We start from the raw sequence: 27,021 nt of genomic DNA on the forward strand, positions 1-27,021 counted from the left end.
AGGTGATTGCCACATCAGTCTGCATAACCACACCTTGGACAGGTACCCAATGCTTGCCTATTCAAGGGCTTCTTTGTTATTACTGAAGAGTGGTTTTTTTTCAAGACAACTGACAGGAAACTTGCACTGCCCCTGATTACATAAAATAAAGCAGATTCCAGAGGAAACCATACCATTATCTCCATCAGAACAGCCCATCATTGTGCAATTCACTGGCCCAGGCAGCTCCACAGGCAGGACACTTGGGAGAAGGCTTTGGCAACCACTGTGCCCTGCTCAAGCCAGCTGTGCTCCGCAGTGATATTTAAAACCTCTTCTGAAGGCAGCTATGCCAAAGGCGGTGTTAGCTCCATGGGTCATGGCTCCATGAGTGGATAGGATCATACAGCAACAAATCCCACTTTACCTACAAATTAGCTATCCAGCTGGTGCCATCTGCCTGTCAGTGGTTACATATCACCCAGCCTCTCTGGGAAGAGCCTGCCGTGTCTCCTCCGTGCCGGGACTGCTGTTTCACACATTGTGCTGCTCCTGGGCCATTCCACAGCTCCCAGCAGCAGCTGGATGGATGGGAACTGCTCACAAAGCATCAGGTCAGGCCAATGTCCACCACCACCTGTGCTCTGCTGGATTTCCCCCCTGAGCCCCCTCAAACCCAGGGGTGCGGGTACAACCCAGGTACACCTGGCTCCTCAGAAACATCAGGCCCTGACATTTGGCCAACAGCACAATACACACCACACACGCACACACAGAGGCGTACACAACCCACAAGCTGGGCATGACCTGGGTGCAGCTTGTGCTAAATGAATGTCACTTTTTGTTACGTGCTGCAAAGGCATCTGGCAGCTGGCATAACGCATTGCACGGTGATTCACTGCTGTGCCAGGGAAAAGCCATTCCACATTTCATACTCTCAGGGAGAGCTATTTCTTCATAATCCTCAGTGCACCAGGCACCAACGCATAAATATACAGCCGTTTGAAATGTTCTCTTCTACAGCAAGTCCTATTAGTCTATAAATAATTTTTATACATATTTTAATACTCCATCACTTACCCTGAAATGTGCACCTTAATCTCAATATCAAAATATACATAATGGCAAAGAGAGACCCATTAAAGACTAGAACTGGAAGAAAAATATATTAATCATTATGAGAAGACACTATTTTTTTTTCTATACATTATTTAAGAAAAAATAGAATCTTAAGTTACAAATTAAAATCATATTTCATATGTAAGTTTTAATATACAGTATAGAATCATAAAGTGTTCAGGCTGAAAAGAGCCCTGGAGGTTATTTAGTTATCTTCTAGTAATCTAGTAGATAAACATCACATTTAATACAACATAATCAGCTTTAGTAGATAAATAATTCTTGATTAACACAGAGCATATTTCTTTTAAAATGTTCTTTCCAGTGAGTGACATTGTTCACATAACAATAAAAATACAATTACAGCTGAAGGCAATGCAGGCCAAGAGTTAGAGAGCAGACAAAATGACCGTACTGCTTTACATAGAGGACACTCTGAATGCAGAAATTCACAAGGCAGACAAAATGACATAGGTTTCTTTCCCATTCTCTCTCTATTTCTACTAGTAAACAATGGTGCTAACATTCTGCTATTTTATCTTGCTGAGAGAATAACAAGAGGCCCTCAGACATCCAGTAATACTTTAGGATAAAATGCTGCCAGGTCAAGTTGCTCAAAGGAGAACTTCCAGCCAACCTGTGAGAGGTTTGGCCCAACAGCTCCACAATCTCAGACCCTGGCAGCAATAAAGTGCTGCACTATTACACCAAAATGCTGGCTTTTAAAGTCTCTGCACTGAACACAAACAGCAGAGACCATCCCTGCTAAGTTACCACAAATTTCCAGCAGGTAGCCAGGCAGCAGCAGTGGCAGCTGAACTCAACCAGCTGTGAGCAGTGCAGAAATGGGATGTCCCAGGTGTGCCATGTCCCTGGGTGCAGGGCAAGAGGCATGGGGTCAGGCACACAGCTTCCTGCCAACTGAGACTGTGAAGAAATCCCAGTTCCTGCTCTTTGCCTTTTTTTTTACTGAGCAAAACAAAGGGCAGCCCTTTCACCCTTCCCATCTCTTCCCAGTAGATAGCATGACCCCTGCAATCCCTGGATATATCCATCCCTGCTTCTTACCCCCCTGAGAATGACACAGTTCCTTTAACTGAAGTTCTCCAGTGGCATCCTGAACTCAGATGTAGTCACAGTACCAGTTACTGATTTACCAAGAGCTCCCAGCAGTACAGACTCATTTCCTCCTGTTCTTCCTCCTGCATCTGCTTTAGGGCAGGGGTTAATCTTTCCCCAGGCACTGCTTTTTGCAATTCTTCTCCATCTTTCTTCTCAGTCATGATCCCTTCTCCAGTTAGGTTCTTGCTCTGGTTAAGAAACATTAGTGTTAAACCCTAATTTGGAAAAGTAAATTCTTGTTTCACCCCAGTCTTGGAGAATTTGACATGTAGGCTCTTCCACCACACTATGTTTTCAAAACCTACTTTCACCTGTACAGTTCAGCAAAGGAAATCCAAGAGGGGGAAAGCATCTGCTTAACAAAAGGTCCCAGGGAAAGTTGTGAGACAACTCCAACCACAGGAATCAAAGACTGGTTATAAAGGTACTATAACAGAGAAAATGATTTCTGGAAGCCATATGCAAGCAATAGCTTCTCAATGTCAATATCCTGCAGTATCGAGTGTAAATGCCTTCCTAATGCTGAAGCAATCACAGCATTGTGCATTTTTATTCCAGATTTCCCAAGGGGTTGCAAGAAAAACAACACTGAGTGATGCATTCAGAGGAGAAGCTCTATTTATACCGTCTTTCTACCCTCTTGGAGTAGTAAGTAATGAAGAATATAGTAACAATAAACGCAACAAATACAAAAGAGATAAAGGCTAATAATGATTTTCTCGTTCTGAAGAAGTGGCAATCGGGACATGAGGCAACCTCTTCTGGACACAGTAACTCAGGAGTTTCAGGACCAGGAAAACCATTATTGCCAATTATTTCTCTGTAATGTTTCAGAGAAGGCTTTGGTTCATATTGATTTGCAACGTAGCTGTAGAGACCATACTTAGGAGCAGTCTTGTCATTAAAAGAATAGACAAAATATCCTTGAAGGTTGACATCATCCAAGGTGTAAGCTGCAAAAGAAGACAAAGTGTTGAAGAAATGAATCAATGTCACTTTGCATTCAAGAGCAGTACCATATGTCCATATGTAAAGGAGGGGCAAGGGAATGTCAAATCCACATCTGCACTTCTCTCCAAAATTAGGTAAGGTACATGTACATCTGTGAAGTGTTTCTCATAAGAAATAAGAATCTGTCAGCCACTGCCAGACAGTGTGATCTGTGAGTATCCTGCAATTTATCTCCTTGTGCTTGGCAAACACAGCTGTGAGTGCCTGACGGTGTTTAATGATCAGCATAGAGCCTATCATGAAAAGATGGCTCTCTTTGTTACGTATGAAAGAATACAGGTTTTTGGTTTCCTGCCCGTAGTTTTCTGCAGCCTCTGATTGCTCCTTCTCCCTTGCAGGGCACATCCTGATGGGGACAGTCAAGAACCAGAGGATGTCAGGCCCCACTTCTCACTAGCAAAGGCACAGTGACACCAGAAAAATCACACAGCCACGCTGAGGTTGTGTACTGGGATACCACCGGTGCAATGGGAAAGTTTATGCAAATCACAGCTCTCTCCTGTTATTAACCCAAGTTTCTGATCCAAGATGACCTATATTGAGAAAGTGTCCACAATCCATACTGCTAACTCAGCTACTGGAAGAGGCCCAGCAGCTGCAGTGTTAACCTTGAGCCATCCATCCCACTTGACAAAAAAAATCAATCCAAGGTAGTAAACACAAACTGTAATAGCTTATCTCTCAAAATCACTGTTTTAGCAAATTAAAGCAGATGAACACAGGAGGGAATTTTCATATGCTTCTGGAAACAATTCTTTCTGAAGCCACATGCAAGACTTGAACACTTCTAACCTACTTTTCATGTGTAAAATGAAATAATATTTACCTGGCCTTTTACAGAACTGCTGCCCAGGATAATTAGTTGTGTTTGCAGAACTGCAGGTGGATTTAATGGTGTTACATAAATGGTTACTGCTGTTCTTTGTTTTCAAATGGCAAAGATGTACTTAAAGAGAGTACAAAGCACTTCAAAATACAGCCTCAGTCCAAAAGGTCCTGTACTGTATCCTGGAATCATTTATCTGCAAAAACCTGCTGGCTCCCCTGGAACAATGCAGGTGAGCAATATTACACACACAAAAATTTCCACATGCAGTGCCTGAACAGCTGGAGGAAGAAGGCAGAAGAGGGATTTTAAGGCCAGGGCATACACATACCAATCCCTCTCTACACTGTGACACTGAGGTAAGGACACAAGATTTCTAATTCATCTCAGTTACTGCACAAGGTCTTGCAAAAAAGAAATGCGTGTCTTGGAGAAACCTGAATCAGTCATGATGCCAAGGTTATGCAACAAGAAGATGGATAAAAGTGCAATACTAGAGAAGGAGAAGAAAAAAATGAAAAGCTGACAGATCAAACACTGTGGAGGAGTGTATGGTGTCTAAAGGGTGAGATGAAGCTTTAGGAAAAGTATTATGGCTAGTTAGCAAAGACATATTTATCCATCACAAAGAAGGTCAAAAGGTAAGAAAATAGATTAAACTGAAAAACACAGGCTGGACAGAAGAGGGAGAAAGAAGTGACTGGGGGACAGTGGTACCAGAACAGTACAAAGGGCAAAGCTCAGTAAAAAAAAGAGGCGTGTAGGTGTTCTTGCTAATGGGAACTGGGAGAAAAGTCCATATCCACAGACACTTTGAAAACAGAAGGGCCAAAGAGACAAGCAATAGAGAAAAAAAAAACAGTTTGAAATTACAAGCCCAAATACAGCCAAAACATTTTTTAAACTATAGATTTATAAAACATGCATCCAGTGCTACAAAATGCTGGAGAATGAACTCTTGAGCACTTAATATTGATGTTCCATAATAAGCAAAAGAGGTGGAAATTACAGAGGAGGAAGTTAAAGCCAATAGTTAATAAAGTGGACAGGAACTGTCAGACATCCTTCACTACCTATCAAAAGAGTGGAACAGATTATATAAAGCTTGATAAATATAAAATTTAGGAGATAATACATGATTAATGCAAATCAGCTTGGCTTTATGAAAAATAAATCTTATCAAAATAACTTGACTTTTTTGTTTTCTGAGACCAGCAGATCAATAAAAGTAATGATGTTTAAATGTTAAATACTTAGAGCTTCACAAGGCAAATTACTTGGTATTATATGGCATTTGGAACAAGAAAACAGAATGTTATGAGGTCAAGGGAAGCCCATAATAAATTTCAACTAGTCTCAAGTAGAATTAAGTAATAGAACTAGAAGTCTAGAAATGTAATAGAAGGTAAGTAAGTGTCACAGCGTGTATATTTCTACCATGGTCATGGAGCTCGGCTTTTAGCACTAAGTTATTTAATGATCTTAAATATATCAGCAACCTGAAATAAATGTAAAACTTTTTTCTCACAGTGTGCAAGTCACAAAGATTAGAGACATAAATCAGCTAGCATAGCAAGGTTTGCACAAACAAGCAGCAGGCATTTGAACATGACCAAATGTGAAGGGCAAGCAGACCTAGTTTAGAAGAGGCAGTCCTGCTTCAAACAGGGGGAAGGAATCTGTAACTGAATTTAAAATGTCAGTAAATCACCACATAATCTGGGCAACCAACCTGCTGCTATGGCCAAGAAGGCCAACAGCCTGCTTGCATGTAGAAATGAGAAAGGTAAGAGGCTGTACACAGGAACAGTGGGTCCAGGTGTGGGTTTACACCTCTCATGTGGAATATCAGCATATAGGGGAAAACTTGATAGCTTAGAGCTTTGAAATGATGCTTTATAGCAAGGGACACAAAGAGCTTTGTTTGTATTATTTATCAAAGAGATAAATGAGACATAGCTTGTCTTGTGTCTGCAAATATCTACATAGGTAAAATACACATGGAAATGCATAACAAAATTGCTTAAAGCTGAAGCTAGAGCAATTAGTAGTAGAAATGAGATTCATATATATCTATACACACACTGTGCGGTGCCAAAGATTCTTCATCAGTAAAAATTATCTCATTTGGGTATTGTGCTTTTCTGAAAAAACAGTATGTGCTGTATGAGAGGATGACTCAAAATGGTTTTTGCCTTATAATTCATGAATCTTTGATACAGAGAAAAGGACTGACTGGTATGTGTTCTCAATAGCAGGAAACAGTCCAGGAAATGGCATAATGAGGTAGACAGCTGAGTTATTATGAAGATCACTGTTGGATAAGATCACTGTTGGATAAGATACAGAGACAACTGAGGAACAGAACTCATACCCAGCCCTGAGGCACATCAGTGGAGAGATGCAACAAAGCAAAACAACAGCAGAAGTGCAGTAAGATGAAAATCTGACTAAATACATGTGGAGCTACTCACGCAAATTCTATTTAAATTTACTGAATCCACAAAAATCTTCTTCTGCTATCTTATGCAGAATATAAACAAGGTCAGTCTTCCTGATGTTTAGTAATAACAATCAATCATAAATCAAGGGAAAAATTACCTGTCACACTGTAGTAACATCTCATTTATGGAGTATTCTACAGAGAACTTGTATTATAAAGCTAAGCATACTTTATCACACAGTGTATACTAATAGTGGGATTTGTGACATATAAACCATCTGTGGTTCCTTACCTTTTAAAGCTTCATTGATGTAATTCTGTATGTAATACACTCTGAGCTTATCATGCACCATATTCTGGTCATCATCAATCCCATTAGCCATAACATAAATTGGGACATTGCCATACTTTGATTTCACCCACTTGAGCAATTTACGCAGTCCCCAGGGCACTACTGCAGCTCTGCTGGGAGAGTGAAGCCACGTGATGTCACTGATCATTTGAACTTCAAGGTAGTGGTCATATTTTACTGCATCTTCTTTCTCTGAGCCCACAAGGGTAGTAGTGTAGTGACTCAAGGCAAAAAAATCAAATGAGCCCCGTATTAACTTCTTTTCATCTTCTGAGAAGTAAGGCAAGTGGAAATTATACAGGTCAACACTGTTCATTCGGTGAAGCCACGCTCTCATCACCTCTGGATAGTCTCCATTCCCAAAGATGGGCTCTGCAAGCCAGCCAATGTCAAACTCTAAAATTCTGTCAGCAACTTCTTGGTCTTTCCTGGAAAAGGGGCAAGCTGGTTCTATCCAGTCAGCTTGCAAAGCTATAGATATTTTGCCCTTCTGAGATCTCCTGAATTCTTTGTCATAAAGATGCCAAACTTTTGCATGGGCTTTCAACAGGTTGTGCCCTGCTGTGTATGTCAGGTTTTTCACAGATGGTTCATTCATGGTGATCCAAAATTTGACATGGTCCCCAAGACTTGTAAAGCAGAATCTGGCATACTCAACAAAAGCCTGAACAGTTTCTGTGTTTTCCCAAGCTCCATATTTGGCAAGAGAAACTGGAAGCTCTTGATTCTCAATCATAGGTTGCCATAAAGCAACAACAGGAGTTATGTTAACCCTGAGAAGTTCACTAGCAAAACACTGATAGTAATGTACAAGTGTGTGGTTGATTAGAGAAAGGTTGCCCAAAGGAAGGATTAAAGACCATTTCAGTGAAAAATGGAAGTGTGTGACATGCATTTCTTGCAGAAGAGAGACTTGGAGCCTGATAGCAGCAAAGTCAACACAGTGACGCTGGCGCTTCGAGGCGTAAACTCCATCCACTTTAATGAGCTTCTTTGTCTGGTGAACATCCCACACATAAACACTGGAGTCAAGGAACTGGGCAGGTGTCGTGTCTACCTAGGAGGAACAGGAAATACACCAGATTCAAGCTGTTTGTTCCAGGTAGGTGGGAACTTCATAACCATCACACACAGCCTAGTGAAAGAATATCCCGAATCAAAACATTGCGTTCAGCATCTCTGATACTGGCATCTTGGGCTCATATGAATGAATGTATTCTTTGTTAACAAGTGATGTCAGAAAAGTACCAAATCTATATATTATTTTCACCCCACTTTCCAAACAAGCTTATGCTAATGGTCATCATGTTTATGTCTTCTCTAAGTTGTTCCAGTTTCCAAAAGAAACAAGGGATTGCTCAGGGATTAGGCACAAAGTCTGCAACAGATATCCAGAGAAGAAGATATTCAGTGAAGACTACAGTAATTTTTAAAATGTTTTTCTTCAAAGATTAAGGAGGGTATACAGAGAGACTGTCTGCTGTAAATTACCCAGTACAGTCAATTTCAAGACCACTCCCTAAATGCATGAGAAGAAATAATTAATACAACATCATTTCTGTGTTCTCTTCTTTTCCTGACTATGATGAAAGATGAGTAATGCTCTGCACTTGATTTTTAGCAAAAATTCAGTGGACAAGCAAATTTTTTCCTTCTTGCTGAAGACATCATTTTTTATTAAATTCATACTGAAGTGATTTCCAAGTTATTTCAGCAGGCTGTTGATGTCTGAATCAATTTTTTGTGCCTCTGAGTAAACTCACTGTATGTTACTCCAACAGAAAATGCATTTCCCAGAAGGCTTTAGGGTTTCAGATGTCACAACTGCCTGTGTAACACACAGTAACACAGGACAAGATGAGCTTCTCAGGGTCACTCAGAATTATACTTTCACTTTGTAATGAAAATCACCAGCACAGTAAGGACTAGAAAATGAAAAACTGAACTACTTATAATAATGCACAGTGTGAAATTTCCTCATTCATACCCTGTGTAATTCTTTCTAGATCCAAACCACAGGATAGTGGTACCATGGTCTTTATTTGTCCTTTTCTCTTTCTTTTTAATCTCTGGTGTGTGGCTTCCCCCTGAGTTCTGATTCCTTGTCCTGCCCTCTGTTTGAAAAGCAGGTGTCAGCCTACAACCAGTGTTCAACTTGTAGCTAAGGCTCTGCAGACTCTATAAAAGAAGCTGCTGAAAATCAGTTGCTATTTTCTCCGGAGAGGTCAGTACTGTGCTTGTAGAAGAAAGTAATAAAAAACAGCATGTCTGAGGAAAATTGCTTTTCTGGAGAATTGTCCCTTGTAGATTACTAAAGCATGCATTGCCACTAATACTGTGGGAATGCTGTCAAAACAGTTTTTCCACCATGATGCATCTACAAATCAAACAACCTAAGCCTTACAGCACAAAATGTTTGAATGGCCTTTTGAAACTAAAATATTCAGCTTTGAAGGTTTTGGGGATGGGAGGGATTTTTTAGCTGTTGTAGGCTGACTGACTCCAAAAGCAGCAATCCCATTTCCAGTTCTTAATCTATCTGAGAGCTAGGAGGATGACTTGAATTTTCTTGGAAATCAGTGCATGAGGTAAGAAGGCTGCAGTATTTCTCAAGAGAACAAAGCCAAATCTTACTTTTGGAGTGAAAAAAAACAAACAAGCTCCTCATATGCAAGCCTTAAGAAAGATTCTGCCTTTGTGGAAAATATAAATTAAAAATTCTGGTTTTGGATGAAGCCTTGGCTTTGAATTTACACCTCTTTACTGTGGTTAGAGAAGCTCTGCAACCCAAAATAGCATCTGAAAATTACAGAGCCCAACAGTTAAAGCAATCATAACTATAGTAGAATTTTTACTCATGTTATAAAGTATTATAATTTGAAAAATTCTTCCAAAGTATCAAATTAGTTGAAATAAAGACTGAGGGCCATGAACTAGCTAGGTTCTATGCAGGGGCACTGCAGGCCCTCATCAGACAAGTATAACATAAAATGAAATAGAAGGAATACAGAAATTTCATTTAAATCTAGTATCGTTCACTTCCTTTTATATAAAATCTCTCTATCTTATGCATAAGATAAAGAAACATGTCACTGGAGTTATAGGAGTTGTCAGGAACTTTTCTAAAACATGCGTTTTACAGTTTAGCAGATTTAATTGACTCCCCTTTGAAAAGAGCTGACTTCCCATAACTGATCCCTGATATGTTCAGGAAAGACAAGCATCAGACTCCTTTACATTTCCATACATTTTTCTATAATGTTATTTATAGTGTCTCAATCTGACTGGTTTGCCTTGGTCACACACAGCAAGTCTCATGAAGAATGATAGACACACTGTTTGGCTCAAAAGCCTTGTACCCATCTCCTTTCAGCACTGTGGCAAAGACACTATTCAGCAAATATGTCACGGTGAACTTGTGCAGTGATCTGGCTGGACAGCCTGTCGGCTTTATTATCAGACTCACCTGAATGTAGTTGTCAACAATTCCCCAAGCAAAGCCACAGGGAAAAATACCGTCTATGGGCTGGTTTTCAGGCAAAGGTGGAAAGCCATTTTTTTCTATCAGCTTTTGATAGAACAAGACAGAAGATTTGGGCATCAACTTCTTGTCATGGCTTTGAAAATCAACATAAAACAGTCCACGTCGAATGCTGTACCCCCTATGCCACTCAAAGCCATCCAGGAGGGACCAGACTGTGTAGCCAAACACGTTAACTCCATCATACCGGATAGCTGAGGAAAGAACAAACCCAAATTTAGCACAGTGCTCATTTTTCCTCTGTAGATCACACCCTACCAGCAATTCTTGCAGCATTAGTGTGTAAGAACAATGCAACAGGTCAGATAGTATCTCAGGGCCTTCCTCAAAGCCTATTCAGGGAACATGTTTCACCTGCACTCGGGGAGCTGCCAGATTATGGTAGGAGGCAGCAGAGGTAGCTGGCTTGGCTTTAAAGCAGTGAGATTTAGAAGGAGAAGCCGTGCAGCAGTGGTTTGAGCAGTGCTGCTCATCAGACGTGCCAAACCTCAGCCTCGGAGTAGAGCCTGAGCCATCTGCAGCCCGGGAGACAGTGACTGTCCTGCACTGCCCTCTGCTCTGTTCATGCTGCAGCTCACTCCGGGGTAGCTGTTACTGCAGCAAATAAAAGCTGTACTCCTTTTCATCTCCTCCCCCTCCACTCCAAATACATACTGGGAAAAAACCTGACAGCATGTTTGGTGTGCACATGGATTTTTATTACTAGAGATTCTAAGTAGAAGTGATAATACAGAAAGATTCTGTTTATTTGGAAATCCTGCCTCTTTACATCTTTTATGGCACAACATTTTCCAGCTCAAATATTTAAGGGTTTCTAAAAATATGTGCATGTTCTAGGTCAATTGTTTGACTTCTAAAATCACCACATGCTTTAAAGGTTAATGTCAGGATCTACTGGCATCTGTTGGTTTTACCAGCATTATTATATGATTCCAAATTATTTTAGCTGTATTAAACACTGAGATTCAGCAAAATGTTCCTGGGCAAGGCTCAGCTCCAGGAAAGCACAAAAGAGTGTGCTAATTCTAATTACATAATTAGACACACCCTAATTCTGCAAGGCATTTAAGCACATTCTTAAGCATTCTTTTGAACTGGTGTTTGGCTCTGTAGCCAGCAAAGTTTATCTTTATTACTCACCATTTTCTGTCAGCCCAAACTGGATACTGACTGAAGATAATATTTACCAGCCTAGTAACACTGAAAGCATTATTTCAGGCAAGCAGACTAACAAGATCCTAATTTCCTGAGGTACATTTACTAACGTACCTCATTACAATCAGTTATGAGGCACCACATGGATTCTTGATTGTAACCTTGTTTGAATCAATTAAAGGAACAATGCAGTTAAATAAGGAACAAATTTGGCCCAGCCTTTGTCAGAGGTCATGAGAAAATGTCTAAGGAAATGGAATATTTCTCCTCCTAAAGGCATCATTCTTTTGTGTTTGGCAAATGTCACTATTTTTCTAACCTCTGCATGCACCCATGATGACATCTGCCATACAGCAGAGTAAAAGCCAGTACAGGTCCATTGTGTGAACCAGTCTCAGTGAAAACTTCTTTGAACAGCATCTCACCCTTCTGTAAGTCATCACTTCACACAGCACTCCCACACTTCCTGAGCATCTTGTAAAAATTCTCCTCAAGTCCTTTTTAAAAATGTATTAAGTGTCACCTAGGAAAGAAGCAACTTGAAAAATGTTTGGAAGTTCCAAGAAGTCTAGAAATCTCAAACACCATATCCCACACAGATTGCATATTATCACAATGAAAATTAATGTATCTTTTCTTTTCTTTTCTTTTCTTTTCTTTTCTTTTCTTTTCTTTTCTTTTCTTTTCTTTTCTTTTCTTTTCTTTTCTTTTCTTTTCTTTTCTTTTCTTTTCTTTTCTTTTTTCTTTTCTTCTTCTCTTTTCTTCTCTTTCTCTTTCTCTTTTTTCTGTGTATATCTCTCTATTCTCCTTTATGTCTGTTAGTGACCAAACAAGGCTGAGTGAAATCCAGACTGTCTTTGCTTCTGAAACTCAGTGGCCTTGTCCATACTACCACTGCAAGTGACTCCTGATCTGAGCAATTCCCCAGAGCACACCCGCAAGTGTAATGCTGTATAGACCAGAACTCTGCCAGAACTGGGTTAAAAATTAAACAGCAGTTCAGCTCATGTCCTGTTTGAATCAATAGTATAGAAGACATGAAAGGAAACATGGCAGATCCATAAGTATCAAATACAGATATTTAAAACCTTCTGCCCAGCTGCTCTCCAACCCCAGTGCCTGAAGGGGAGGTGTGTGAAGCCCTCAGCCTATGCTTCCATCTGGAAGGTGCCCAAGATCTATATTTCACCTCTGGACATACTTGAGAATAGCCTGGTCCTACCTGTCATGGGTCTGGCTATTCCTTTTCTGGTTAAAATTCTGAATTCAAACCTGGTAACTCCCCAGACCATGACCTGACCTCCACCAGTCAACATGACCCAGAGGAGCCCTTCCAGGCAACATGCTCTGCTTTACAAGGCACAATCCATTTGTTTGTTACACCAGAGACAGAGAAGGGAAGTGAATATGACCCCAGAGTAAGATCCCCACACGGGAAAAGATATCTCCAACCAATTAATGGCTCTAATTAATATTTAAAAACTTTATATTACAGCTCTATTTACTCTAATCAACCTAAATGGTGCCTGAAAAAAATATAAAATAAAAAATAAAAAAAGCAAGAAATACCAAAAATAGCAAACAGGGCTGTGAATCCCAAACATCCTTTCCCAATGGAAAATTAAAAAATTAATTTAAAAAATGTACAGAACTTGTCTACAGCATGCAGTATCAGAATGGACACCTACATCAGCACTTCAAGGGAAACCAGGAGCACACTTTTGAGCAAATCTCCCTCATCATGCTTCAGTTAACATCACACAGTGGACTCAGGATGCATGGTCAGGGTTCCTTTGGGGTAAAATTAATCCAGAAATGGGCTTCAGGAATACATACCATGTGGACACCTGGCCCTCAACACCAATTCTTTTTCACTCTACAGGTTTGCTCCAACTGGGCTGCACTTACTTGTTAAAGCAGATACAGAAATAAGCAGTTCTGTCTGAACCAGTGCATACACACAGCCAGGCACAGACACAGGCAAGATCTAGCAAGTAGCAAAATCCCAGTTATGCAGCCCCATGTCTAAATTAATCATCCTTGCTTCTCAGCACTACAGTTCCTGTGTCATTTTACTGTCCCTTCAATGGAGTGAATTTCATGGTAAATACCTCAAAAATCTTCATATTACAGTGTTTGATTGCACTGGATAGGCATATCTACATCTCTCCGAGAAAAAGCTTGTGCCTTTATGTTAGGTTTTTAATGCTGTCCAACAACTCTGCTCTCAGCCAGCATGATGCCTTTTTTGGATCTTTCTCAACTAAATTCCCCAAGGCATTGCATACAGAACTTTGGTATTTACATTGGATTTGCAGATTCTAACAGCAGAAGATTTGGGTGCAATACTTTCCATTTTAATGATACCAAAGTCCCTCCTGCAGACCAAGCGTGTCTCTGCTTTCCTTGTTGGTTTTTATTTTTTCTATAAAAGGTTTAGGCAAGTGCCAGTGTCTTCTGACAAGTTTTTAATACTGTTGTTGCAGTTATTATTATTTATTGAGTGATACAATAAATGGAAAGATACTTTGTAAATTGAGATTGCTTCCAGCCAGCCGTGATTAAAAGACAGATCCATGTATGCATTTACAATAATTTAAAATCTAAGCAGAAATAGGGGTAACTGGACTATGACCCCTTCATGAAGATGAGCTCTTCATCTGACTTTATGCAAATTAGCAATACTGTACTTGCAACAGTTAGTTACTGTTTTGCTCAGGTATTTATTCACCTTTTCATTTACTTGCAATAATTAGGTTTCTGGAATAGCAGACTAAACCAATTTGGGAGTCCTCTGCATCTTCATTACTGCTGAGAATAAAATGAAACCAATTCTTTCTCATTCACCATATGAAAATGGCAATGTAACACAATGTCTATTTCATCTGAACCAATGGATACAATAATACCCTTTAAACCAAGAACAGTAAACTGTAGACAAGTAAATCACTTGATAAATTGTAAATTTAAAAATTAAAAGACAATGAAAGTGGAAATGGGAACCCCAACAGTAGTAGTTATTAGCAACTACTAGGATTGAAAAAATGTTTTTCCAGAAGGAAACAGGAAAACAGCAAATAAGTCTCATTTACAGTGGTGTATTTTCCTTACTGTTTGGAAAAAATAATAGGTTAACAAATTAAATTATTTCGATTATATATCCTCAACCATTCAGTTCTCCTTTAAGTGATGAAAATTCAAATTACTATGATTGATGCCCACAGCTGTACAAATGTAAAATTTGGGCAAGGGCAAGATGCAGAATTAAAAGGTTCCAATATTTAATTTTAAAATGTACTATTTCAGCCTTATGGGTTTTTTCAGGGGAATTTCTATTGCACAGTATTTCTTATATATCTTTCCATATATATATTCTTATGTTTTGTACATATGCATTCAGATAAGGAAAGCAGCTCTTAATATATAACACAGCAAATTCTCCTAAAGCCACTGAGAATGTAGTTTACATGTCTTGCACTTCCTCCTACCAAAGACAGTAGAAATTTTCCTAGTGTCTTCAAGGACAGCAGCATCAAGCTCACCAAATGCTGTGTGCAGATATGAGAGTTCTTCAAGGAAAGAATAAACCCAGGAAAGGGATTTGAACTCTCACTTCATACGTGCTAAGATTTTAATGCTAAAGACTGAAATCAGTTTTCAGCCTGGTGCCTTAACACACCTCTGTGGGCTATACTGCATTATGATTTTTTCAAGCATGTATTAATACAAAGTCCTACCTTTTAAAGTTTCCATAATGAACTTTTTGAGATAGTAAATATATTTGGCATCATCTTTCTTGGTGGTACCAGAAACAAACCAGCTGTTCTCCACAATGAATATTTGGGGGTTGTTATATTCACTGTTTATCCAGTAAAGGAGCTGCCTCAGGCTTATTGATTCCAACTGCTGGAATTTCATGTGGGAGTCCAAAAGCTGGAAACTCAGGGTAGCTCCAAAAGAAAGAGCAAAGAAGTCTGCTGTTCCCTTGATATACTTCTTCTCAGCCTCACTGAATTCAGGCAACAGAGATGAGAGGTTGCTCCTCATGCTTTCTGGATAGTCACCATCAATAAATATGGGCTTAGCAAACCAGCCAAGCACAAAATCAAGGGATTTTTGGCATTCTCTTATGTTCTTTTCAGTCATACGCTGGGGTTTTATCCAGTGGGAGCTAAGGGCAATGGACACTTTTCCTCTCTGAGCTGGACGGAAATGGTCATTGTAGAGATGCCAGACCTTAGCATGGGCCTGTTGAAAAGAAAGGTAATTAATGGACCCAAAATTCCATTTTAAGTAACAGAATTATTCTCAAGTACTGGGGCTCAGTCTTATTAAATCAATAGTTTACAATACCTAAATTACTTCTTAATACCATATTAATACCACATATCGACCAGAAATTGCTAGTTGGTTGGGGAAAAGAGCATCCCAGTTTTCCACAAAATAGTATTACAGGCACTAAGCACACTTCTGGCTTTATTAACTTATATCATTGACTTCAGACACACTGCCAGTATTTACAAAAATGAAAATGCATTTAACCAAACATGTTTCAAAAAAGGTTTTCATTACAGGAGTATCACTTTATCTGCAGATTCATGGAATTATAAAAAAGAGCCTTAAAATACTGCCCAAAACTCTGAAACAATACAAACAAAAGAAATACCTTTGAACTTAATACTCTTTGAATCAGAACTCACAATATAGGAATACAGAACTACCTATCAGGACTTTGGAAAGCCTGGAGAAAATAAAATTGCCACAGGTCCTGCAAAATTATTCAAATAATTCTATTAATCTATTAAAATGTACTATTTATACCTAGCATCAGAATTTAAGCACTTTCTTGGTACAATTTTATCTTTTACTGTAAAATATTTTGTACAAAATTGTTTTCCTGAGATCCTAAAGAGTCAGTTATAACAATCTCTTGATGTTCCTTTTAAAAGCCAACCATTAAGTTCCTGAAGCCTTGCATTATCTTCAGGCGTTACCTTCAAGCTCTTTAACCACTCTCACTGCTCTCCTCTGATTCTCTTCCAATTTGTCATCATCTGCCTTTCAGCTGCAGAAGCAGAACTGGACATAATATGCCAGTGGCAGTCTTGCCAGCAGTAAAACCAGAGACAATTTACCATACTATTTCTGCTCATGTGGCCACAGAATTACAGCGTGAGCATATGCACATCTAAATGACCATCACTCCAAAGCCCTTCACCATCTAAAACATATCTTTCCTTTGAACCTAGCTTATCAAAGAATGTTGACTGTTCTGTGAATCCATATTCAATGTTTTGTAATCTATACATTAGTAGAAATTGGGGGTTTTTTTCTAGGTCATTGTTAAAAGGTAAAAATATGAGATTTGACACCACAAAGGTGGGAGAGTGGCCAGTACAACAGAGTTCTGTGCAATCCTCCAGAAGAACCTCAAGAGACTGGAGAGATGCAGAGAAGAACTGCCTGAAGTTCCAGAAAAGCAAATACAGGGTCCTGCACCAAATAACCCTATGTCCCAGGACAAGCTGGGGGAAATCTGCTGGAAAGCAGCTCTGCAGAGAAGGACCTGGGGGTCCTGGTGGACAACAAGGTGCCCCTGAGCCAGCAGTGTCCTTGTGGCCAAGAAGGGCATTGGTGTCCTGGGGTGGATTAGGATAGAACAGCAGTGCCAGCAGGTCAGGGGAGCTGATCCTGCCCTCTACTCTGCACTCCTGAGGCACATCTGGAGTGCTGTGTCCAGTTCTGGGCTCCTCAGGACAAGAGAGACATGGAGCTCCTGGAGCGGGTCCAGTGGAGAAGAGCAAGGAAAAGTGAGGGACTGGAGCATTTCTTACAAGGAAAGGCTGAGGGAGCTGGGCCTGTTCAGCCACGAGAAGAGATGAGTGAGATGGGACCTCAGCAGGGTCTTTAAGTATCTAAAGAAGAGCACCAAGAGAATGGATCCAGGCTCTGCTCAGCTGTGCTGAGCCATAGGACAAGAGGCAATGGGCAGAAACTGATGCACAGGAGTGTAAAGAAGAACTTTTTTACTGTACAGATCACCAAGCACTGGAATAAGCTGCGCAAAGGGGTTGTGTAGTTTCTCTCACTGGAGATATTGAAGAACTGTCTGGTTTCAATTCTGTGTAATGTGATCCATCATGACCCTACTTGAGCAGGGAGGCTGGACCAGATGAACCACTGTGGTCCTTTCTTGCCTGACACATCCTGTGATTCTGTAATTCTGAGATCCACTCACTAGAATAAAAAGCTACCTAACAACTCTACTAACAGTTTACATTTGTATTTTGAGACTCAATCATTCAGTATTCATTCAGATGTGCTGTGATTCCACAAACCACCACTCTCACCATACAGAGTTGCCGATTAAATTAACATATATCAAAATGTCACATGCATTTTTAGCCTTCCCTGAAATATCAATCATATAGAAAGCCTTAGAATTCCACTCCATGCAGTTGGCATGTTGGCAAATTTTATCATTAATTTATTGATAGCAGCTGTTTAGAGTTTTATTTTCAAATACTCTTACCATTTAAGCTTTGAAGTACAATCACTTCCAATTGCCAGCATTGTTAGGAATATAATTTTTGACATCAACATTGTTAACTAGCCAGGAAAATAGCAAATTCTACCATTTTACTACACTAGCAGAATTTTAATTATCATTGCTGAAAGAAAAACCACTGGAAGTAAAGGACAACTAAAGGCAAGATCAATAATCAAGGCTCAATTCAGCAGCCCCCATAGAGAAACCTGCTTCCTTTGAGTCATTGTGGGGTATATAAAACAACTGCACAGATCTGACACAGGCCCTGCATGAGACTAGACCCACACCCTTTCAGAGTGGGCACCAAAAGCCAAAGAGAACAATCTCAGAAGCTGTGAATCACAGTCCACACCTGTGTGCGTCTGCATCAAGCTCATGAAGACTTCCATGTAGATGCCCTCATTTATAATACATCAATAGCTCCAATAAACATGATGCAGCCTGACCATCTGTCCCTATTAATACGCTTTTGACGCTCGTGAGAAACTATACTAACTTGAAAATCTCATGCCAAAAATGAGAGCTGACCTAAGGACAGACTTTATTTTACTTCACACTGAAGCTCTGTTACACTCAGGAAAGAACAAAAGACATTACACATCAGGATCAACACCCAACACTTAAAATATGATATTTAAAATGCCACTGGGAACAAATTTGTCACCACTTGCAACACAAATTTCCACACCCAAATTTCTTCTTATAAACGGGTCATATATTTTTCCTCTGTTGGACATGACTCATCTCCAGTTTACCGTCTCAGATGTTAAGATACCACCATGAACACTCTCAAATATGTAATTTCACCTATGTCATCTTCATTTGCAAGTATGCTGCCCAGATACAGAACACCTTGAGGACTGTGGCTCCCAGAACTCTTGGCCCTCCCTGATTCCTATCAATGGAGAGAGATCTTCCAGCATTTTAGCAGCTTTGGATCTACCATGAAGAAAGGAGAAAGAGAATTCCACAGAATATCCCTCTACATGCACAAGGATGTGCTGTTTACTCCCTCACTGCAATGAAAAAGGATGAAGTGTAGCAATGTGGGATCATCTCACTCAACTTTACTTTCTAAGTCCTCTGGCCTACCTCTACAGAAAATGATAAGACAGTTTGTCTAAGATATGAAGTCTAAGTCACTCTTTGCAAGTCCATCTCTCTGCACTGATGACAGACAATACCTGTTACTAGACACGACATATTGTACAGGCAGATGAAAGGTGACAAGAAGAAGCTCACTTAAATGTCTGCCCCCTGGAGTGTGCATGAAGCGGAATTGTATTATTTCCATTTTAAAAATGCTAAACATAGAAAACAGTCCAATAAAGTCCCCTGTGGATGTAGATTAATGAAGCATTCAAAAACGGCATAGAAATAAAGCTGGAAGAAGCCAGTGACAAAGCAAAGAGCCTATATGGAAATTTGGAACAGAATTCGTTTGACTAAAGTTAGGTGGTTAATACAGTTTTAGAGACTTCAGAGCAAACTGGACTTCCAGGCAAAATTCCAGCCAGTTTCAGAAAGCTGTGAGTCTCTCAATAAACCCTAAATCGCATCTCTTAGCTCCACAGAGATACCTGAGGTACTACAGAACACAACAAATGATAATTTACACCCATAGCTATCTTCAGACAAATAAATACTATTTCTAGGGTAGGATTCCTTTTGAGCTGAAGACACCTTTTATTTCACCATACACATGTGAGCCCAAGCTCCCACTACAGCCAGTGGAAATCTCTGGCTCCACCAGCTGCCTTAACACAGGCAACCACTCCAGAATAATAAAGACTCAGGTCACACCTGCCATTTCCATGCAAGAGACCTGAATACCCTGGGAAGAGTCAAACACATTTCCAAGGCAGAAAAAAAACCCCTGCAATGTCATAGCACAGGCTAGGTCCTACCCAAGTCCTGCAGTGATAGCAGAAGTAATTCAACACAGACACACAAGCTTCATAATCTGACAAAGCCCTACTGTGTCAGAGATTGTCCACTCTACAGCAGGACAGACCCGTACAGTCTGAATGACTACATGAAGACAATGCAGTAATACTAAGACATTTGTTTGCCTGACTACTTCTCTAAATTCCATTATCATTAAGATCTTCCTGAATCTGGCACTGATATGGATTATTCTGCAAGTTCTCAGTATTTATATCTATCATGATGCACAGCCTTCACAAGAGCAAATTAAGAATTTTAATTGGAACATCACAATTCCATAATTTGTGTTCATTCTTCCAGAACAAGTTTTCTCAATTTTAAGTTGTGTCTTCTGAACCAGTAGTAACACCATTCATTTCACAAATAAATTGCACTAATACTTTGCTCTTCATGCTCAGATGAATTATCTTAACTGTCTATTTGCGTATTAATGAAACTGAATTGGAAAGTGTTACTGTACTTGGCACTGGTGAGGTGACACCTCAAATCCTGTGTTACAGTTCTGGTCCCCTCACTACAAGAAAGACACTGAGGTGCTGGAGCATGTCCACAGAAGGGCAACAGAGCTCAAGTCTGGAGGGTCTGGAGCTCAGGAAGGGTCTGGAGCCCAGGTCTGATGAGGAGCAACTGTTTAGCCTGGAGAAACTGAGGGACAGGGAGAAACTGAGGGACAGGGAGAATCTTATCATTCATTACAACCACCTAAACCGAGGGTGTAGCCAGGTGGGAGTAGGTCTCTTCTACCATGTAACAAGTCACAGGACAAGAGGAAATGGTCTCATGTTGCAGCAGGGGAGGTTTAAATCGAATAGCAGGAAAAATTTAATCACTGAAAAAAAGGGTTGTCAAGTCCTGCCACAGGCTGCCCAGAGAAGATGATTTTTCCCAAGTGAAATATTCTACGATTCTATGACTTAGCAATACAAAGAGAAGAGTTAATTGGAAAAGGTATACAAAGAGGTTTTGATTAGTAAAACTGGGATGATATACTTCCAACAAAAACATCATTATTCAGTTCCACATCAAAAACCCTTCCAAAATGGAAATAAATATTTGAATGACATGGGGAAACCTAGTATGTATTAGTCACAATGGGCCTTGTACCTGGAAGGGGAAAATGTGTTTTTTCACCCATATCATCAAAAATAAGTATTTTAATCAAAAGCTACAACAAAAGGATGACACATTAAATGTAAGTTTCACCCTTAGATCCTAAGTCAGTTTTACCCACAGAGTCTTTGGCCAAACATTCTCTTTCACAATCAAGCTATATTCTCAATACTGAGTAATAGATACAGGTATGTCAAAATTGCTTACCGTTCTTCCCATATTTCAAAACTAATAAAATAACATCTTCATATATAAAGCATAGGACTTCTATATTAGATATACAGTTACTCTGTTTTCCCCCAATTATTCCTTCCCAAATATGTAGTGTTCCACTGTTATTTTTACAATCTGTTAGCCTACATTACCGCAGATGATAATTTCAATTAATTTTGTATTTTTGACCAATCTCAACAACCTTGCAATAGAATTAGGCTATGTAAATGGTACACAGAAAACCAAGCTAACTTTTTTCAGTCTACAACCACTCCATGTAACATTTGCTAGAATTACAACTCTAAGTATTGATCACACATCTGAACTACACCCTTTGTTCCAGTTCCTTTCTCAATAACCATTAGCCACTGTTTTTCACACTATGCTGGTCATTGGAACATGAACATGAATGAATTTATGGCAGCCACACATTAGGCACAAAACAGTATCATTCCTATTTTAAGACTTGGAAACAGAGATATTACAATATGCACAGAAAAAGACAAATCAAACCAGATACCCTAAGTTCTAGACCAGTGTACTAACTCCAGAATAAGTGCCTCTGTTTAATGTGATACTCACCTCTACAGAAATAATACCCAAAAAGCATTAAGTATTTGTCTGGAGGCACAGTGGCTAGAGAGAAGATAATTTTTCCTCATCCTAGGCAAAATAGAGCTTTGCTAGCATGAGAATGAAAGGAAGAAGGCTGCCTGAAAGCATGAAGCTAAGCCACAGGCATCAGGATGCACTGCAGGTACTCCAAAAATATTAGCAGAAGGGGAAAAAAAAACAAACCTGAAAGATAAGAAGGCAGGTAAGAGTTATTTTTACACTTTGCTATTGAATTTTAGAGCACACGAAAGTCTTGGAAGGCTTTTAGTTTCACACACTGTATGCACAGGCATAATAAACATTATCAGAGTTAGATATGCAGCAGGGAGACACAGTGACCACAGTTTGATGGAAAGTAACAAAAAACCCTTGATCCCACTGTGTCAGGTGGCTGCTGCAGGAAACTTCTCCTTTGAAGTCCAGCCGAGGTGTCATGGCACAAGCCCTCAGTTAAACCTGTCTCAGGCCCACCTTGCTTTGAAAGGCCACCAACTGGGCCAGCACCCTGTGGCACGGCAGCCAGAGAGAAGGCAGCTGGACTGCACAGAGCACTCTGCAAACCCCACCAGCACCGTCAGAGGCTGTGCAAACACAGGACACAGCCTTTGGCAGAGACTCATCTCACCCCATTTTGCCATCACTTGCATCTGAAGCACTCCTCATGCAGTGCAGGCAGGGACACCTCTGGGCCACAACTCACTCAAGCCACTTTTAATGCCCAGATGAGCAAGTGAGGTGAAAAAGTGCCTATTCCATTCCACTCATCACACAGACAGGCTGGCACGACCACTGGAGTCGACATCCTGTCCAAATAAACTAAAGCACCGAGAGACAAGTGGGTTGGGAAAGCAGTTTCAAGTCTCATGAGATGCAAACAGTCTCTGAAAATATAAAGGTCATCTGGAAAAGAATTAAGCAGCATTTGACTTTGTGAAGCAATGGGAGATGAGATAAAAATAGCTTTATTTCTGACAACAAGTGCTTCTGAGACACTTGATGTGTTTAATCATTTTCTTTTACCTCTGACAGAAAAGATTAATTACGGAACTGCACCAAAATAGTTCAAGGAATGTTGTGACCCATGTGAATATTAAAGATATGAGAGATTCTTAAACAGAGTACAAAAAGAAGATAAAAGTACAAAGCAGTACTCTTGAGTGATTTAGAGACAATCTTGCATACTGGAGTGAACTAAAATAGTCACTGATAAAAGACTTGAAATCTGGGACACAATGCTCAGGCAGTATTTAGGGGAAGACCAAGATAAAATCATTGCCATCAAAATTGCTTTGGGCGTGCTGGAGATACGTAAACATACAAAAGCTCCAGTACTGAGAATGACCTGCAAAGTCCTCTACCAAAACATGAACCTCCTGGAAGACAGGCGAGGCTCCAATCATCATGATCATATGCAAGTACACAAAATATAGATACAAGGCAAAACACATGAAGAATTTAGCTGTAATCCAGAAAAGCAAGCACAGAGAAGTGTCCAAGCTGTAGTCAACAGCACAAACCAAGCCAACACCACTTTCAAGGAGCCGGTATTTGTCAGACATGTGAACAAGTAGGATAAAAAAAGCATCATGACTTTGGAGAAACTCATAATAGGAATGATGGTAACAGTTATGACAACTGAATACACCATTAGCCAGGAAAACAAATTGAACATTAGTGGATTTTAAGCCACATTCTGGTTGAAAAGAATGATGCTAGAATCAGCAGTGAGCAAAAATGTTAGGCATATAAAAACTCTCATAAAACTCACATATCAAAAACATACATAGAATATATAAAAGAGATAAAGCAATGCCCAGTCAGAGCACTGAGAGTAAATGAATGCTAAAAACTGAAAACTCCCAGTCTTTGTAACAGTGCTGTCAAGGAGAAGGCATCCATTAAGACTTCAAACCTGTGGTTTCACGAAGGTTTGTACAAACTGGATGGAAAGAGCACAAACGAGCAGAGGAGGAAGAAGAGGACTGCCCACAGAAGCTGTCAAACTACAGAACACAGCTTTAGAAGGCCAAGCCCCAGAACCCATGACTCTTCCTTGTGCTAAGGCAGCAGCCAAACGAGAAGATTACTGCCCTCCAAAGCAATAGTGGGGGGGACAACCGAAGTAGCACACATAATCTTTAGTAACATCAGTCTTAAAAAAAGGAAACTACTTTTGGTTAAGTGCAGAATCAAAATAACTAAATAAACATAAAAGGCAAATGTCTCCAACACTTTTCAGGGTAAAAATTCTGGAAGAGGTGCCTAACATCAAGCATGCTTTCTTTTTTTGATGCACCTGGTTTTCTGGTAGATGCATACAGGGAAGCCAAATATTCATCTGTTCATATTCAGCCCCTCAATATACCTCTCTAAATTTGCTAAGCCAGGTGTTTCACAGGGGAAAATAATATACTTCTAATGGTTTAGTGGAAACATGTGAAGAAAATTGCTTTGAAAAGTCTGAGCAGCTAGCAGAAGCTAAACAAACAAGATAGTGTGCTAGAAAGAAAAATTTTATTAGCAAGAGATAGAGGTAAACACAAATAAGACTAAAGTCCATCATCAATATGTGTACCCAGCAGATAAGGAAGTGACAAAAATATTTCAGCCTGCTGGACCTAATCTAACTAGCTAAATCAAAAACCCAGCTTGGAAGAAAGCCTATAGCTTGGTAGGAATATTATAGGATACAGAAATCAGGTTACTCATTACCACCATCCTTGCATTTAAAGAACGCAGAATAGATGCTCTGATGCTCTGGTGTTAATAATTAACCCTGAATCTTATCCTGGGCACACCACTAGATTAAAAATAAATTGACTCAACTGCTCCTGAAGAGGTACTGGAACATTTTGAGTGCAACTTAATGCTCCCGAAAGACACACAAAAAGAAATCCCTGCCATGCTATTATTACAAGAACATCAAATGATACTGGATTTGGAAAATTCATCTTTGCAGAGCTGGGAAAGTCAGACTGGGAATCAGAAACTATTCCTGAGGTGCATGAATGTGCTGCCCTAAAAGTTCCATAAGTTCAACTAGAGATGAATGGGTAGAGGCTTTTCCCTAATCAGAGTCTCAAAATTAGAAATTAGACTGCAAGAGTATGGCAAAGTGTTTGTGTCCAGACCATGCACCACAGAAGCAGTAAAAAAATATCCACAAACCAAAGGAAAAAGCTAACTGGAGTAACAAATAATTGCATGAAGATGAGGCATTTCTGATGCTCCAATCTGGCCTATCATAAAAGCAGACAGCAGGATTTATTGGGTAGTGGTTAGATTTTGAGCAATTAATTTTGTTACACCATAAACCACACCTGTTGTAGGAAAAAATGCCAGTCTGGCAGAACAGATTTAGCATATGCTGTCTTTGAGATTTTGTTATGAGGGCAAGGATGGGAAGAATTTCCCCCTGTATTTGCAGGGCAGCAATACCATTTTAGAAGCATCTACTGCCCCAGGATTTCACTGTGCTCGAGCTTTATGCAATATTCATACCAACCAAACATGGAAAAATTTATCAGAGGCTGATCAAATCCATGTAATTTCAAGAACAGATGATGCATTAACCTACAGTCAGATTCAAACACTACTGAAAGAGTGAATTATACAAATACAAGCCGTAACTCTGGGAGATGTTCACTTCCAAGAGAACTGATGAACAGGTCAAGTGGTACATGGAAGAGAAAAATATTTAGGAATAGACTAATGACCTTAGAAAAATGAATGAGAAAAATTAATAAGAAGCTTCTTGCTCTACAAGTTTACCTAAGCTGCAATCTTTTGCAAGTCTCATTCTTCCCCAGCATTCTGTACCAGTGTTTGCAGATATGATTAAGCCTTTAACCAAATTTTTAAAGAAGGTGCAGGAATAGGAGTGGAGATCAGAACAAAACCTGACCTCAGCAGCATTCAAAAAGGCTGGCATAGGTAGCCACACTGGGGATGCTGTTCCAGCATGGCCACTTCATTTGCACTTTGTCACCCCCTCCAGAAGCAGTAGAGGTTATGTTATTGCAAAACCAAAGGAAGTCAGTCAGTTCACTGTACAAAATGAGCACATGGTGCTCCTGGGAGACTTAACACGGTGACTCAGAAACTACAGAGTGGGTGAAAGGTGCAATTACCAAGCTCAGCACATTTAAGTGCATGAACAGTGTGGGCTCAGAAGAAGAGTGAACTACAAGAATAGGTGGTCTCCAGAGCATATCATGGGGATCTTATCCAATTTATTCACAAGAACAGTCACTTCAAAGAGGCTAGATCAGGAGAAAGGTAGCTCCCTCTGGGAGAAGATATTAAGCAACTGCTACCGAATTATTTAATGTGTATTACAAGAAATGCTTCTACAAGGTAAACTAGATCCTCTTTCCTTTCAGCACTCAATGATATCACTTCCATGGTTGCAAATGTAAAATGAAAGATCCTTAATCAATTTCACGACAGACTGATACTGCAGTGCCCAGGTACATCAAGTGGCTTCAGAAGGTATTTCCAGATAAATGTGATGGTGGATATCTTTTCCAATTGTGAGTTCCTCTGTGAGAAAAAAATAACCATTGGATATCAACAGTAAATGAAGTGGAAGAGTCTACATCAGTGGAGGGTACCAATGAGTAATATGAAGGCATTCAGCTCAACATAGTTGCTATAGGAATTGCAAATTTAGTCATCCTATATGGAACCAATATATTAGAACAGAGCTCTGTGCTATAATATAGGCAAATTAAATTAAAATGAAGAAGACTTGCTAGAAGCAATTTTTGCAAAATTCTTTTTAAACCAAATATTTGGATTGTTCATGCTCAAATCTACTTCAGTCACTTTCAGGATAACCTGTGTTTACTCTGCTATAAGCTTGGCCACTAAATATAACCATTCTGAGATTAGAACTATGCATCAATGACAACAGGCTTATGGAATAAGATGGAATGTCCTATTCAGCCCTCTAGATGGATGCAGAAAGCAGCACATCAGGATAAGCAATATAAATTGAAGGTACCGGTTTTCAATTTTCAGACAACTGTTTAGATTA

General features: G+C 39.7%; 1 protein-coding gene across 4 annotated transcripts in view; it reads right to left on the reverse strand.

Annotated features, from left to right (window-relative positions):
- Positions 1-1,118: 1,118 nt before the first annotated feature.
- Positions 1,119-27,021, reverse strand: part of KL (klotho) — a 46,756-nt gene continuing 20,853 nt past the window's right edge. The window contains exons 2-6 of one of the 4 annotated variants that reach the window (XR_010356310.1): positions 15,286-15,796; positions 10,319-10,587; positions 6,793-7,909; positions 4,058-4,275; positions 3,035-3,173 (exon numbers count right to left, since the gene is read on the reverse strand). Coding sequence is in view for 2 of the 4 variants with exons in the window: in XM_064409035.1 (XP_064265105.1) it covers positions 2,836-3,173; positions 6,793-7,909; positions 10,319-10,587; positions 15,286-15,796 (2,235 nt within the window). In the remaining 2 variants the exon portion in view is untranslated. Of the gene's footprint in view, positions 3,174-4,057; positions 4,339-6,792; positions 7,910-10,318; positions 10,588-15,285; positions 15,797-27,021 lie in introns of all 4 variants that reach the window. The other 3 variants (XR_010356309.1, XM_064409035.1, XM_064409036.1) reach the window with 3 other exon arrangements.

The sequence above is a fragment of the Passer domesticus genome, chromosome 2 (assembly GCF_036417665.1).
Source record: "Passer domesticus isolate bPasDom1 chromosome 2, bPasDom1.hap1, whole genome shotgun sequence".
In the NCBI taxonomy this organism is placed as follows: Eukaryota; Metazoa; Chordata; class Aves; order Passeriformes; family Passeridae; genus Passer; species Passer domesticus.